Source organism: Oryzias latipes, chromosome 18 (assembly GCF_002234675.1).
Source record: "Oryzias latipes chromosome 18, ASM223467v1".
NCBI classification, from domain to species: domain Eukaryota; kingdom Metazoa; phylum Chordata; class Actinopteri; order Beloniformes; family Adrianichthyidae; genus Oryzias; species Oryzias latipes.
The window spans coordinates 6,219,349-6,235,681 of record NC_019876.2 but is presented as its reverse complement, the minus strand read 5'-3'; the positions used below and the strand labels follow the sequence as shown (position 1 = coordinate 6,235,681).

Below are 16,333 nucleotides of genomic sequence, written 5' to 3'. Positions count from 1 at the left end.
TAAATAAGTGGGGGGCTTCTAGTTTTATTCACCCATTTTCATGTGAATGTTACAGATTAAACTCCTTATTGGTTGAATGCTATAAAGCATTGTTTCCCCGTTTCTCTTTCTTTATTATAGTATCTTCCGCCAGTTTTTACAGCTTAACTCCTTCTACAAAGTTTCAGCTATTTTAACCATTCAACTATTAAAATGTTTAGCTCTTTCAGCTTTTGGTCCTTGAAACCCTTTCAAGATTTTCCAGGATTATATGAATTACATGTCCTGTCAAGTGTACCTGGTTGGTGGCGTAGTGGCATGACACGTGACACAATTTCGACCGTTTTGAAACCCAGCGGCTGCATTTCTCCCAAACATATCTTTTTTATTATTGTGCTGTCTCCACTTTATTTATAGCCAAATTTGATTTTTTCTTTCTTTTCTTTTTTTTTTTTTTTTTTTGCCAATTATTACTCTTTAAGTGTCATTTTCATTCAGTAATATAGCATTCAACCCTTCTTTTTCTTCCGGATATGCAGCCACTGCTAGTTTTTCCCTGCTTTTCAATTTTAGGTTAATTTGTTTCAAATGCTTTCTCTATTTCCACTCATATTTTTTGTTTCGCATTTTTCTTCATTTATGTAGCGCTTCATATTTCATGTGGTTTAAACCTACCAATGGTTATTTTCTGCTTTTGCTCTCAAAGGCCCTCAGCAAAATGCTTATTTGTGCCCACAAAATGCCAAATTGTGGTCTCAAAATACAAAATTTTGACCACAAATTATTAATTTGAGGGAAAAATATTTTTTAATGCCATGTCTTTTTCTAGAACATAGTTTCTGAAAGGTGACAGGAGTTCATTAGAAATTCATTTCTGGCTTGTGAGCTGGGTCGTTGGCACGGTGCATCCCCGACCCCCTTTCCCTTCACCCATCCATTTTTATGTGCTTCCCGCTAGCTTACAGCCCCAATCTAGCATTACCAGTGCAACAAAAATGTTGAGCAACTTTGGAGCTATGCAGTCGTACAGTTTTGAGCCAGATACCGGCATGTACATGGATCCTTTTGTCTCCAAGTGGATGCAAGGAGATTGTGGCTTCTACATCACTAATACAATCTTTTTCAATCAACATGGCTTTTCCCCCCATATCACAACACTTTAAATGAAGAATTGCATGAAATCTAATTCTAAGCTCACGTTTTCCTTATATATAGCCTTCATCGTGAGAAAAATGCTACTAGAACGTGTGACAAACACCATTTTCATTGAAGGGGGTCTTTAAACTGCACCCTCATTTTCATAATAATAGAAATCAAGCTAAAGAATCTAATCGAAGTTCTAAAAAATAGTTCTTGTGTCTTTAAAGATATAAAAAAAAAATTGGAAAAATAAGGTGGAAATTTTAACAAAAAGACATAAAAGAAAAAAGCAAAGTACAGCAAAAATGCTAACTAAACCATGTGTGGATTATTTGCACACCTCTTTTTTTTACCTGATTCTTCAAGACATTTTTTTCTTCGTTTATGGATCTTCCACAGGCACATTTTAGCTCAACCTCATTGGTTTACAATACGGAAAAAAAAATCATTTGCATGATAAAAAGTCATAAAGAGCTTTTTCTTTCTGCCCCATTTGATTCCCTTGCAAAAGATAAGAAGAATTTGCACATCGACCTACAACTACAGGAGTCTGAATGTAACAGACAGCTGCTCACTTTCTGCACAGCTGTGGTGATAAATTCATGTGCAGTGTTGCCAGATAGTCATGGTTTTTCAGCCCGAAAGTCATCTAAAAACCACCATAAAAAGTTCATTAGTCATTAATTAGCTGCAATCACTAATTAATCATCCTCAATCTATTACTTCCCCATTTGATTGAAAGTCCAACTTTGAGACATCTGAGACATTTTTAATATTACATTCACAAAACATAACATAGTGGACTCCCATTGAGCTTCAGTAATGACCACAGCAGACCAATCATGCGCTTGTGTACCCCGCCCCTCTTCCTTTCCCCCCTAAACATTAAGAACATTCAGAAAAGAAAAAGTAAAGGCAACCAAAACCTTGTTGGTAACTTATTATCATGATCAAAAGTGGAAAGTTTTCCTGCAGTTTCACTTTTTCTAAATTTAAGTGAAGTAAGCAAAGGTCCTTATGAATCATATTGAAGAGGAGTTCAGATTTTACAAACCTGTTTCTGTGAATCTACTTTATTTTTTTTAAATTGATAAAACATTCAAAACTATATCAAAAATCACCTGGGATCACTCCAGAAACTATTTGGTGTTATCCTAATTTTGTGCAGCACCAACAGTAAAAATCCTCCCATAATTCATTTATAAACTAATGATGTTGTTTTCATAAAAAGCTCGGCTGTTTTTCTCCTTTCATGTCTTTTCGGTCCAGCTTTATGTCAGATCTGAACACTAAATTAACCTTAGATATATATATATATGAACTAATAAATGGAAAGTGATAGAAAATGTCAACAATGTAATGAAAATTAATAAAGTATTACATTAAGCTGAGTAAACTGATCAGCCACTATATATGTTCCCATGTGTTCTCAATTAGGTAGATCTGTTTAAGCAAGTTTGTTTGTCTGTTCAGATGTCTTCTGTTAAATTTAAAGCTTGAGTTGATTTTGTTACTTTGACCTCTTTTAAGAGCCCATTTTTTCCCATCTACATGTTTTGAAGAATAAATTTAAATATTCTTGATGTGACTTTTTCGCTGTCCTTGCCTTATACTGATCAGTCCATCACAGACTACGTACACACTGGGCATTAACACATGATGTTCACACTGGGCAAGCAGGGAGGGGCTCCTTCTTTTTTTGTTTTGTTTTGTTTACTAGAGAACGTCCGAAATCTACAGTTGGAAGAGACTTGGTGGGAAATGTGAAAAGCGGTGCAAATGTCGCAATTTGGGCACAAAACGTTAACATTTCGGTTCATTGCTGGGGTCCTTTCAATGGCGGATATGGATTACCATCATCTTATTTTATTCCTTATTTGAAAAACAAACGCAGACATCGTCCGGCTGGTCTGGGTTCACCGGATAAATCCAAATGTCACCACCAAATCTGAGTCCCTGATTGGTCAGTTTGACCTGGTTCATCGCTTGTCCAATGGCCGAAATGGTCATAAAAACCTGCGACGCTACTTGCGAACGCGAGTTTGTAAGCGGAATCCCGAAACTTGTGTTTACATAGACTTTTGTCGGAAGTGGTGGCTTGACCAGGTGTCGCCATGGGCGGTGTGAACGTAGCTTAAAATGCTGCAATTTCTGCAAAAACAAAAAAAACAAACAAACGTGATTTGATTGTTAGAAGATCAGGGCTCTGGGATCAACTGGTGACCTGTCCAGGGTGTACCTTGCCTTCGCCTAACAGTAGCTAGGATAGGCTCCAGCAACCTCGTGACAACCCCCCACCCCCCCAAAATGGTGAGCTACTTTGAAAGATAAAAGAATGAAGGGTTGGGGCTTTTTTCACACTGTGATGTTCAAAAAACCCCTTCCTGCTTCATCTATAACAAAAACACGTCCCTATAATGAAAGTGCACCATGGAGCTCCTTTCATGGAGGATAAATGCGGGATAAAGGTGAAGCTGAAGGTATCGCAGAAGCAGCTTCCATTGAGTCTACTCTATGGCTTGTCAGAGTCGTGGATGAGGCCACAGATAAAGTGATAACATTCACTCATTTAGAGCTGCTGCAACCATCTATGCAGCCATTTGAATATATGGAAAGGACTCCATCATGGGAGATTATATTCCTTGTAGCACAGATGAGCCAGAAAGGAAATGTTAGGTGTGATCGAGCTGAGAAGGACTTGCAGGTACAGCAGTGCGGCTGAGAGCAACTAAACTGCAGCGATGGAACCTGGATCTGTAAGCGGCGCTGCTGCCTTGCTTCTCACCATCCTGAGCTGTGTGGTCCTGCAGGGCGTCCAGACAGGCGTCGTGGGGGATTTCAACCATGTGGAGCGCTGCAAAGACTCTCTGTTCATGGGCACCCCGCCGCGGGGCTACTTCATCAAAGCCTTCAAGAAGATCTGCCAGAGGTACGAGGATCAACCGCGCTACGTCACTCTGTACGACACACGCCGGCACATCCCTGTCTACTCTGCCTATGTGTTCAAGAAGACAGACGGGGAAAAGAAGGTGGACTTTCCGTGGATGTTTGAACCTCAGGTGGGTTTGGGCTCGATCAAAAAATAATTTCGGTAATAAAATTGGACAGTTTCCTTGAATCCAACAGGAAAATGCAGCACATTTCATCAAACACAACAGGTACTAAAAACAAAGAACAACCGAAAAGTCTACGGTTGTGTCAGAATTCCCACACGACTCCCCAGTTACAGCACCATATGAGGCGTTCACCAATTTTCCAGGTGTCCGAATCTACAATTCCAAAATCCAGTGACCTGTATATTTCCAAAAAACCAGTGTGCACCGATGCTCACTAGATCAGCAAATATAGACCACAATGCATTGTGTGTGTTGAACGATTCGTCCTTTGAAAAAAATAAATAAATTATGCTGTTGTTAAAAGGGGAAATTACAATCCAGAGCGCTTTATTTATGGATTCATTCTTGTTGTGTTAACTGATGTTGAAGCGACTTTCAGAGGAACACAGCGCTCTGTCAAAATGTCAGTCGCTTACGCTTTACGAGTTGCAAACTAAGTTGGGAGTTATTGATACTGTGGACATGCTAACACGAGCAACAGGGTCACACTGTTTGTTTTTTGCGTGTAATCAACAAGGTTGGGAGTTAGCGTGGTCACAGTTATGTCAGTCTGAATGGTATCATTAGATGCGTTTCCATTGTTTATGAAATTGCGCAAATTGGATTTGACAATTTTGAAAAAAACTCGCATTTATCGAAAAAATGTTTTTGGGCTAGGAGGAGGGGGTTTTTGAACCGATACTGACATATTTCACAAAACTTCAATGAAAACACTTTCTTTTAGAATTAAAGTCACATGTCCAACAACCGGATGGCGATTTGCTTCTTGGTAGGAACTGGCTGTCTTGGTCGCTGCACGGCGGGCGCCACAGGAGGTCCCACAGAGTCACAGAGCTCATCAAAAGTTGAGTGTGTCATACGGAATTGTTGGATCCACAGCACCTCTGCAAAATCATCAACCACCATTTCCCATAATCCCTTCATCCGTAGCCACTCCCACGCTGAAGTCTCCTTTGATAGATGATGATGAGCGCTAGTGCCGTGGCAGAAATTTTAAAGAATCTGCTGTCAATCAAAGTATTGTGTACATCCGTTAGCGTATTTTTGAATGACGTATCATGTGAGCTGGTTTTATTTGCATGGTAACGATTTAATGGAAACAGTGTAATTTCAAAATTGAGTTTTTTCGACATTTCTAGAATTTCAGTAAAGTTTTGCACATTTGCGTCATGGAAACGTAGCTAATCTGTTTTATTACGTCTTTCAAACAACGTTGGGAGTTACAGGTATCGCTGACGCTTCTAACATGGCTAATGTTCTCTCTGCGTCAGAATCCGTTGGAGTTATTGCGTAATTGGTCAAAGAGATATGGTACTTTAAAAAACGTGTTATTTGCTGTAGCCACAAATTTTAAATTTTTATAAGTAATGTAACTCTTTCCCTTTTACACAATATCGACTATACTGATAATATTCCATAGTTGAAATTATGTTAATTGCGTAAACAGTTACATCAGTGGAAAAGTTATGGTAGTTCAAGGAGTGTGTGTAATTTTGCTGTTGCCGGCAACAGCACCGATATAAAAGGGTCTAATATGAGGAGCGTTTTACTGATTATAGATTTTTACCTTATAGTGTTTCTCATGCTCATGCTTTGTTTTATCCAGCTGTTTAAACGTGCTTTTCTATTTGCACAGCTGTCAACGCTTTCCGAAACAGATGAGATGCAGCCCTTCCCGCGCAGAATCATGCACTTGAACTTTGAGGACTCCCAAGCGATCCTGGAGGATTACACCAACGCCATACATTACGAGCGGGGAACCCTGAACCCAGACGAGCATCAGGACGAGCTCGACGACAAAGCCTCCACCTACACCCTCACCAACGTAGTTCCCATGGTGCCCGTTTTCACCAACATAGTCTGGAGCAGACAGGAGCACATCGTCCGTAAAAGGTTGAACAACTACTGCCGCGGCACAGCTTACATCGTGACCGGCGTCACCACGTCTGGAAAGAGGATCCGCCGGGACAACATGGATCGCATTGCGGTGCCCAAGTATGTGTGGTCGGCCTACTGCTGCGCCGACTACGACCAAAACACGCCGTTCGGTGAGCGCCACAAATTCCCTTCTTTCGCACACTACGCCCTAAATGTGGAGGAAAACAACAACGTGGTGGAAATGTCCGTCCAGAAGCTGAAGGACTTCCTCGAGAAGACGACCTTCGTCAGCAAGAACTTCCAGATATTTGCTGGCGACTGTGTCCCACCAAAAAACAGATGAGGAGCAAATTGTGTTTCTGCGCAAAACTACACATGATGTCATCAAGATTTGTGAACTTATAACAGAAAGATTATGAAATGAAAAACAATGTTACAATAAAAACAAAATATAACAAATTAAATAAGTGGGGGGCTTCTAGTTTTATTCACCCATTTTCATGTGAATGTTACAGATTAAACTCCTTATTGGTTGAATGCTATAAAGCATTGTTTCCCCGTTTCTCTTTCTTTATTATAGTATCTTCCGCCAGTTTTTACAGCTTAACTCCTTCTACAAAGTTTCAGCTATTTTAACCATTCAACTATTAAAATGTTTAGCTCTTTCAGCTTTTGGTCCTTGAAACCCTTTCAAGATTTTCCAGGATTATATGAATTACATGTCCTGTCAAGTGTACCTGGTTGGTGGCGTAGTGGCATGACACGTGACACAATTTCGACCGTTTTGAAACCCAGCGGCTGCATTTCTCCCAAACATATCTTTTTTATTATTGTGCTGTCTCCACTTTATTTATAGCCAAATTTGATTTTTTCTTTCTTTTCTTTTTTTTTTTTTTTTTTTGCCAATTATTACTCTTTAAGTGTCATTTTCATTCAGTAATATAGCATTCAACCCTTCTTTTTCTTCCGGATATGCAGCCACTGCTAGTTTTTCCCTGCTTTTCAATTTTAGGTTAATTTGTTTCAAATGCTTTCTCTATTTCCACTCATATTTTTTGTTTCGCATTTTTCTTCATTTATGTAGCGCTTCATATTTCATGTGGTTTAAACCTACCAATGGTTATTTTCTGCTTTTGCTCTCAAAGGCCCTCAGCAAAATGCTTATTTGTGCCCACAAAATGCCAAATTGTGGTCTCAAAATACAAAATTTTGACCACAAATTATTAATTTGAGGGAAAAATATTTTTTAATGCCATGTCTTTTTCTAGAACATAGTTTCTGAAAGGTGACAGGAGTTCATTAGAAATTCATTTCTGGCTTGTGAGCTGGGTCGTTGGCACGGTGCATCCCCGACCCCCTTTCCCTTCACCCATCCATTTTTATGTGCTTCCCGCTAGCTTACAGCCCCAATCTAGCATTACCAGTGCAACAAAAATGTTGAGCAACTTTGGAGCTATGCAGTCGTACAGTTTTGAGCCAGATACCGGCATGTACATGGATCCTTTTGTCTCCAAGTGGATGCAAGGAGATTGTGGCTTCTACATCACTAATACAATCTTTTTCAATCAACATGGTTTTTCCCCCCATATCACAACACTTTAAATGAAGAATTGCATGAAATCTAATTCTAAGCTCACGTTTTCCTTATATATAGCCTTCATCGTGAGAAAAATGCTACTAGAACGTGTGACAAACACCATTTTCATTGAAGGGGGTCTTTAAACTGCACCCTCATTTTCATAATAATAGAAATCAAGCTAAAGAATCTAATCGAAGTTCTAAAAAATAGTTCTTGTGTCTTTAAAGATATAAAAAAAAAATTGGAAAAATAAGGTGGAAATTTTAACAAAAAGACATAAAAGAAAAAAGCAAAGTACAGCAAAAATGCTAACTAAACCATGTGTGGATTATTTGCACACCTCTTTTTTTTACCTGATTCTTCAAGACATTTTTTTCTTCGTTTATGGATCTTCCACAGGCACATTTTAGCTCAACCTCATTGGTTTACAATACGGAAAAAAAAATCATTTGCATGATAAAAAGTCATAAAGAGCTTTTTCTTTCTGCCCCATTTGATTCCCTTGCAAAAGATAAGAAGAATTTGCACATCGACCTACAACTACAGGAGTCTGAATGTAACAGACAGCTGCTCACTTTCTGCACAGCTGTGGTGATAAATTCATGTGCAGTGTTGCCAGATAGTCATGGTTTTTCAGCCCGAAAGTCATCTAAAAACCACCATAAAAAGTTCATTAGTCATTAATTAGCTGCAATCACTAATTAATCATCCTCAATCTATTACTTCCCCATTTGATTGAAAGTCCAACTTTGAGACATCTGAGACATTTTTAATATTACATTCACAAAACATAACATAGTGGACTCCCATTGAGCTTCAGTAATGACCACAGCAGACCAATCATGCGCTTGTGTACCCCGCCCCTCTTCCTTTCCCCCCTAAACATTAAGAACATTCAGAAAAGAAAAAGTAAAGGCAACCAAAACCTTGTTGGTAACTTATTATCATGATCAAAAGTGGAAAGTTTTCCTGCAGTTTCACTTTTTCTAAATTTAAGTGAAGTAAGCAAAGGTCCTTATGAATCATATTGAAGAGGAGTTCAGATTTTACAAACCTGTTTCTGTGAATCTACTTTATTTTTTTTAAATTGATAAAACATTCAAAACTATATCAAAAATCACCTGGGATCACTCCAGAAACTATTTGGTGTTATCCTAATTTTGTGCAGCACCAACAGTAAAAATCCTCCCATAATTCATTTATAAACTAATGATGTTGTTTTCATAAAAAGCTCGGCTGTTTTTCTCCTTTCATGTCTTTTCGGTCCAGCTTTATGTCAGATCTGAACACTAAATTAACCTTAGATATATATATATATGAACTAATAAATGGAAAGTGATAGAAAATGTCAACAATGTAATGAAAATTAATAAAGTATTACATTAAGCTGAGTAAACTGATCAGCCACTATATATGTTCCCATGTGTTCTCAATTAGGTAGATCTGTTTAAGCAAGTTTGTTTGTCTGTTCAGATGTCTTCTGTTAAATTTAAAGCTTGAGTTGATTTTGTTACTTTGACCTCTTTTAAGAGCCCATTTTTTCCCATCTACATGTTTTGAAGAATAAATTTAAATATTCTTGATGTGACTTTTTCGCTGTCCTTGCCTTATACTGATCAGTCCATCACAGACTACGTACACACTGGGCATTAACACATGATGTTCACACTGGGCAAGCAGGGAGGGGCTCCTTCTTTTTTTGTTTTGTTTTGTTTACTAGAGAACGTCCGAAATCTACAGTTGGAAGAGACTTGGTGGGAAATGTGAAAAGCGGTGCAAATGTCGCAATTTGGGCACAAAACGTTAACATTTCGGTTCATTGCTGGGGTCCTTTCAATGGCGGATATGGATTACCATCATCTTATTTTATTCCTTATTTGAAAAACAAACGCAGACATCGTCCGGCTGGTCTGGGTTCACCGGATAAATCCAAATGTCACCACCAAATCTGAGTCCCTGATTGGTCAGTTTGACCTGGTTCATCGCTTGTCCAATGGCCGAAATGGTCATAAAAACCTGCGACGCTACTTGCGAACGCGAGTTTGTAAGCGGAATCCCGAAACTTGTGTTTACATAGACTTTTGTCGGAAGTGGTGGCTTGACCAGGTGTCGCCATGGGCGGTGTGAACGTAGCTTAAAATGCTGCAATTTCTGCAAAAACAAAAAAAACAAACAAACGTGATTTGATTGTTAGAAGATCAGGGCTCTGGGATCAACTGGTGACCTGTCCAGGGTGTACCTTGCCTTCGCCTAACAGTAGCTAGGATAGGCTCCAGCAACCTCGTGACAACCCCCCACCCCCCCAAAATGGTGAGCTACTTTGAAAGATAAAAGAATGAAGGGTTGGGGCTTTTTTCACACTGTGATGTTCAAAAAACCCCTTCCTGCTTCATCTATAACAAAAACACGTCCCTATAATGAAAGTGCACCATGGAGCTCCTTTCATGGAGGATAAATGCGGGATAAAGGTGAAGCTGAAGGTATCGCAGAAGCAGCTTCCATTGAGTCTACTCTATGGCTTGTCAGAGTCGTGGATGAGGCCACAGATAAAGTGATAACATTCACTCATTTAGAGCTGCTGCAACCATCTATGCAGCCATTTGAATATATGGAAAGGACTCCATCATGGGAGATTATATTCCTTGTAGCACAGATGAGCCAGAAAGGAAATGTTAGGTGTGATCGAGCTGAGAAGGACTTGCAGGTACAGCAGTGCGGCTGAGAGCAACTAAACTGCAGCGATGGAACCTGGATCTGTAAGCGGCGCTGCTGCCTTGCTTCTCACCATCCTGAGCTGTGTGGTCCTGCAGGGCGTCCAGACAGGCGTCGTGGGGGATTTCAACCATGTGGAGCGCTGCAAAGACTCTCTGTTCATGGGCACCCCGCCGCGGGGCTACTTCATCAAAGCCTTCAAGAAGATCTGCCAGAGGTACGAGGATCAACCGCGCTACGTCACTCTGTACGACACACGCCGGCACATCCCTGTCTACTCTGCCTATGTGTTCAAGAAGACAGACGGGGAAAAGAAGGTGGACTTTCCGTGGATGTTTGAACCTCAGGTGGGTTTGGGCTCGATCAAAAAATAATTTCGGTAATAAAATTGGACAGTTTCCTTGAATCCAACAGGAAAATGCAGCACATTTCATCAAACACAACAGGTACTAAAAACAAAGAACAACCGAAAAGTCTACGGTTGTGTCAGAATTCCCACACGACTCCCCAGTTACAGCACCATATGAGGCGTTCACCAATTTTCCAGGTGTCCGAATCTACAATTCCAAAATCCAGTGACCTGTATATTTCCAAAAAACCAGTGTGCACCGATGCTCACTAGATCAGCAAATATAGACCACAATGCATTGTGTGTGTTGAACGATTCGTCCTTTGAAAAAAATAAATAAATTATGCTGTTGTTAAAAGGGGAAATTACAATCCAGAGCGCTTTATTTATGGATTCATTCTTGTTGTGTTAACTGATGTTGAAGCGACTTTCAGAGGAACACAGCGCTCTGTCAAAATGTCAGTCGCTTACGCTTTACGAGTTGCAAACTAAGTTGGGAGTTATTGATACTGTGGACATGCTAACACGAGCAACAGGGTCACACTGTTTGTTTTTTGCGTGTAATCAACAAGGTTGGGAGTTAGCGTGGTCACAGTTATGTCAGTCTGAATGGTATCATTAGATGCGTTTCCATTGTTTATGAAATTGCGCAAATTGGATTTGACAATTTTGAAAAAAACTCGCATTTATCGAAAAAATGTTTTTGGGCTAGGAGGAGGGGGTTTTTGAACCGATACTGACATATTTCACAAAACTTCAATGAAAACACTTTCTTTTAGAATTAAAGTCACATGTCCAACAACCGGATGGCGATTTGCTTCTTGGTAGGAACTGGCTGTCTTGGTCGCTGCACGGCGGGCGCCACAGGAGGTCCCACAGAGTCACAGAGCTCATCAAAAGTTGAGTGTGTCATACGGAATTGTTGGATCCACAGCACCTCTGCAAAATCATCAACCACCATTTCCCATAATCCCTTCATCCGTAGCCACTCCCACGCTGAAGTCTCCTTTGATAGATGATGATGAGCGCTAGTGCCGTGGCAGAAATTTTAAAGAATCTGCTGTCAATCAAAGTATTGTGTACATCCGTTAGCGTATTTTTGAATGACGTATCATGTGAGCTGGTTTTATTTGCATGGTAACGATTTAATGGAAACAGTGTAATTTCAAAATTGAGTTTTTTCGACATTTCTAGAATTTCAGTAAAGTTTTGCACATTTGCGTCATGGAAACGTAGCTAATCTGTTTTATTACGTCTTTCAAACAACGTTGGGAGTTACAGGTATCGCTGACGCTTCTAACATGGCTAATGTGTATGAAATGAAAGTGAAATCCATTTTCGATAAATAAGCATCAAAATCAAAATGTATCTTCAAAGACTTTCATTTTTCTTGCTGTACAAGAAAACAACAGTTTAGTCCGTTTCACGCATCGGCCCGGTCAATGTGGCGTAACACGTGTCTGTTGCGTTCAGTTCTAGACTCAGCTTCTATATCACCCCTAAAAGTCGGTTTACTTCTCGCTCCAACCAAAATGAATTCAATTCAGTCGCCGTTTTTTCACGATACACGTTGGAACCAGACATCGTCAAATACTAGTAATTGGTTCCAGTCAGTCTGAGTTGACGTTTCTATGGCAACCACTCCCCCCCAATCAACTGTAAAGTTGTAGGAAGTCCACACCCCTACCACTGGAAAACAGACCACACAAAATCTGTCAAACATTGGACGTAAGGACAAGCCGGCTCCACCTACTTTTTTCGAGGCATCTGATAGGTCAATTTTTTAACTTGATCAACTCGAACTACAGGAAAAATATCATAAATAAAATGGGGGTTATCAAGAACCCAAGAATGGTTATTCGGACCAATAGAATGACAGTAATGGGAAACTGGCTTTTTGGAGCCAGAAGGTACTTCCTGTTTGGGACACCAGTGGGGAGGGGTCACTCAGTCCAATTTTCTTACAAAGTCAATGGGTGATAGCTTGTCTAAAACGAGATATGTAGCTATAAAAAAGTGTCTCTTATATGAAAATGGAACTGTTATCCTGTCCACAGTTGGCCTCGGACCAGAGCAGCAGCAACATGGAGCCCTTCCCTCAGTCTTCAGGAATGCACATGAACTTTGAGGACACTCAAGCGGTTCTGGAAGACTACGCTGACGTCGTTCAGTACGAGCGCGGCCAACTGAACCCAGACGAACACCAGGCAGATCCTCTGGACAAAGCCTCCACCTACACCCTAACCAACGTGGTACCCCAGATCCGGGAGTTCAACCTGGGTCCCTGGGCCGAACACAAGGACCTCATACGAAGGCGCCTTAACAACTACTGCCGCGGCAAAGCCTTCGTGGTAACCGGAGTCACCACGTCGGGTCACACCATCCGCCGTAACAACCAGGAGCGCGTGGCCGTTCCCGAGTACACGTGGTCGGCCTACTGCTGCACAGAATTCGACCAGAACGCGCCCTACTTTGTGCGCTACAAGTTCCCCGTGTTCGGGGCTTACGGGCTCAACGATCGGGTCAATAACCACATGGTTGAGGTTCCTCTCAAGAACCTGGAGAAGTTCCTCAGAGGCAGGATGAATGTGGACAAGAACTTCCAGATCTTTTACAACGACTGCGCCTCAGAAACCTGAGCTTAATCGTCCGCTAACCTTCCGTGTCAGTGTGGGTCGGTACCGCCCAAAGCTACACTAGAACCTTCCATATGTGTCAAAATTGAACGGAAATTGGAGAATTGTGGATATTTCAGGATTGATTGTTCTCTTAATCTAATAATAAAGTTCAATCTTTACAAATATCTGAAATCCCCAACCTGTATTTTGACTAAATAAAAATAATGAGTGATGACAGTAGTTTTGAGAAAATTGAAGCTAGATCAGTGGTTCTTCAATTTTTACAAGTATGAATGTATTAACCCCCAAAGAGGACTGGAATTTAAGAAAACCCAAACAAAACAAAGAGAAAACAATTTTGTAAAACTCAATTAATAAAACTTTACATTAAAAAAAAAAAAAAAAAAAAAAAAAAAAAAAAAAAAGAGTTTTAACTTGTAATAGCATCAAGCCCCCTCTAGGGGGACCTGAATTACAGTTGTTGGAAAATTACTTTCACTTTTATTAAAATAAAAGCTTATGGTCAGAATTTATAACCTTAAACATTTAGGTGAGTGATACCAGCCTGCAGGGGTCCTTATTTTTTATGATTGAAAGGAAGCTTTATTTTGAAAAACTACTGGATTCTCCTTGAAACATCCCACCCATTTTAAGCTGATGTAGTCGCTCAAACAATGTTTTGAAAATACTTGCTCAAAAACCAATTCTGATCATCTTTTGATCTATTCTACAAGCATTCTCTGCTATTATTTAATTGTGATTATGACATCTTTAGCCAAAACTACGGAGCCCTGGACAGGGCATAAACATTTTTTTCTTTAATTGTTGTTTATTTATTTTATTGTGTATTCGTATGTTCGATTCTTGCTCCCTCATTAATGTGTCCCCAAAAATAACACCAAATTGCACCCACAAAATGCTGACTTGTGGTGACAAAATGCTAGTTTGCGCCAACAAAATAGTAATTTGTGGTCACAAAATTCTATTCAATTCAATAATTCAGTGCCACAAATTATTGATTTCAGGGTTGTGGTTTTTTTAATGTCACGTGCAGGGCTCCATAAGATAAAAAAAACAAACTTAAAATGCAAGACATACTTTCTGCATAGCTGCAGGAGTTTATTGGAAAAACAGTAACACCGCCCCTCTTCCACTCCCCATAGTTGAGAGTTCTTGGTTTACACGCTCTCTTGCAAGCTCACACTTAACCTCAGGGTGGATCCAAAAATGGCGAGCAATTTTGAAGCTTCCCAGTCCTACACCTCATACAAGGAAAACAAAGTTGTATGTGGATCTGGTTGTCTACAAGTGGAGCGCTTGTGGCTCGCCCAGCGTATCTGTGATGTCACAGCTTCAATTGCCATTTCTTTTAATCTACTTCTTGTTCACCGAATCTTTAGAAAAAGTTATTTTGAGCTTAATTATCTGTATGAATGTCCACCACTATCAGAAAAATGCCGAACCTGTAATAGCACAAAGCCACCTCTAGAGGGCCCTGACTCACAGTTGTTGGGAAAAATACTTTCCAATTGAAGCATAGAGTCAGAATTCAAACACAAACTCATTCAAATCCATTTTTAACTGACAGGCTGTTTTTTTATGGCGTCTTTTTTGGCGTTTGTGGCATACACAGATTATAGAAGGAGGTCTGTTCTAAAGACGACACTCGCTTCCAGGACACCCACCCTCTCCCCTGAAACTCCTGCTTCTCCAGGTGACCCCCATAATAGTGGGGGTCCAGGACCAGCAGGTGGCTCCCGCCCGCCCCGGTGCACACCCCCAAAATTCCCTTGGAGGAGTTGTCCCTGTCGCCCCCCATCATGACAGGAGACCCGTGCTCCTGGAAGTGCCGATGGAGCTCCTGGACTGCGATGCTCTCCAGCTCCGCTCCACCGCGGATGTGGACCAGCTTACAGGGGACCTCATAGAGGAGATCCAGAACCAGGGAGCCCTCAAAGGTCCCGATCCACTCCCTGGAGCCGGAAAAGGAGCTGGGCTTGTCCCTCACGGTCACCAGGGCTTGCTGGATCTCCGGCAGACTCGGGACAGCTTTGCGTTCTGCGCCGCGGCGGTTGCAGCAGATCCAGGAGGACATGGTCTGGACGGTTCGATACCCACACCCCCATCCCCGGTCGTCCTGTCCATCACAGCCATAGTAAAAGTAAACGTAGTCCCCTCTGATCATGGAGCATCTAGCCGGTTCTTTAAGGGGCTGGGGAAGACCTTCATGTACGTTCTTCATCAAGGTTCTCCTGAAGTTCCCCTCCTCTAGTCCTTTCCCACCCCAGTCGATCTTCTCCTCAGACATTCGGTGATTAATTTTAATCAAACACTTGTTTAGCTTTCAGTATTGTTTTCTATATATATATTGAGCAAAAACTACTTAGAAACACCAAACAGCTGTTCGTCAAACCGGGAGCGCTCTTGTGTAACAGTACTATCAGTCCTGACTGAAACAAAACAGCAAGGTTCCGCTTTCTACACTGCTTATTCGCCTTGGTGCGTTCAGTTACACCCTGTAAACAATTAGCCCTATCAATATCTGTTTTTTCTTCATTTTGTGCAAAAAGTATTTTATAAAAGGGCAAACAGTTGTCCGTGAAACCGAGAATGTAAAACCAGTCCTGACTACAACAGAAAAAGTACAGTTTCCCCCCCCGATCTGCGCTCACTCGTATTGATACGTTCAGGGACACTCATTGTCCAAACTCTACGTCTCAAATTATCATTATTATTTTCAAAAACTACTATAAAAAACGCCAAACAGCTCTTAAACCCGACAGAATAATTTTATAACAATGCGTGTGCGTGTTTTTTTACTTTAAGCAAAAACTACTTTAAAAACGCCAAAAACAGTTTCTCGTCATGCCGAGTTCGAGGAAAAAAAGTTGAGTTTTTCAACATTGCGATTTTACTGTAAACGTTACGTTTGAATGTAATTTTTATTGAAATTTACAAATAA

General features: G+C 40.6%; 4 protein-coding genes across 4 annotated transcripts; 3 read left to right on the top strand and 1 right to left on the bottom strand.

Moving 5' to 3' along the window:
• The first annotated feature begins 3,628 nt into the window (after window positions 1-3,628).
• Window positions 3,629-4,207, top strand: LOC111949308 (endonuclease domain-containing 1 protein-like). Its single transcript, XM_023966282.1, has one exon. The coding sequence runs from the start codon at window positions 3,861-3,863 to the stop codon at window positions 4,203-4,205; it is 345 nt and encodes a 114-aa protein (XP_023822050.1). The 5' UTR covers window positions 3,629-3,860; the 3' UTR covers window positions 4,206-4,207.
• A 1,512-nt stretch (window positions 4,208-5,719) lies between these two features.
• On the top strand, window positions 5,720-6,693 carry LOC111949307 (endonuclease domain-containing 1 protein-like). The gene has a single exon (XM_023966281.1). The coding sequence runs from the start codon at window positions 5,770-5,772 to the stop codon at window positions 6,454-6,456; it is 687 nt and encodes a 228-aa protein (XP_023822049.1). The 5' UTR covers window positions 5,720-5,769; the 3' UTR covers window positions 6,457-6,693.
• A 3,523-nt stretch (window positions 6,694-10,216) lies between these two features.
• Window positions 10,217-13,606, top strand: LOC101158726 (endonuclease domain-containing 1 protein-like). Its single transcript, XM_004079721.4, has 2 exons — window positions 10,217-10,751; window positions 12,811-13,606. Exons 1-2 carry the CDS (start codon window positions 10,434-10,436, stop codon window positions 13,390-13,392), a joined length of 900 nt encoding a protein of 299 aa, XP_004079769.1. The 5' UTR covers window positions 10,217-10,433; the 3' UTR covers window positions 13,393-13,606.
• Window positions 13,607-14,466: 860 nt separating this feature from the next.
• ufsp1 (UFM1 specific peptidase 1 (inactive)) lies at window positions 14,467-16,300 on the bottom strand. The gene has a single exon (XM_004079720.4). It carries the CDS (start codon window positions 15,677-15,679, stop codon window positions 14,969-14,971), a length of 711 nt encoding a protein of 236 aa, XP_004079768.1. The 5' UTR covers window positions 15,680-16,300; the 3' UTR covers window positions 14,467-14,968.
• Window positions 16,301-16,333: the final 33 nt, after the last annotated feature.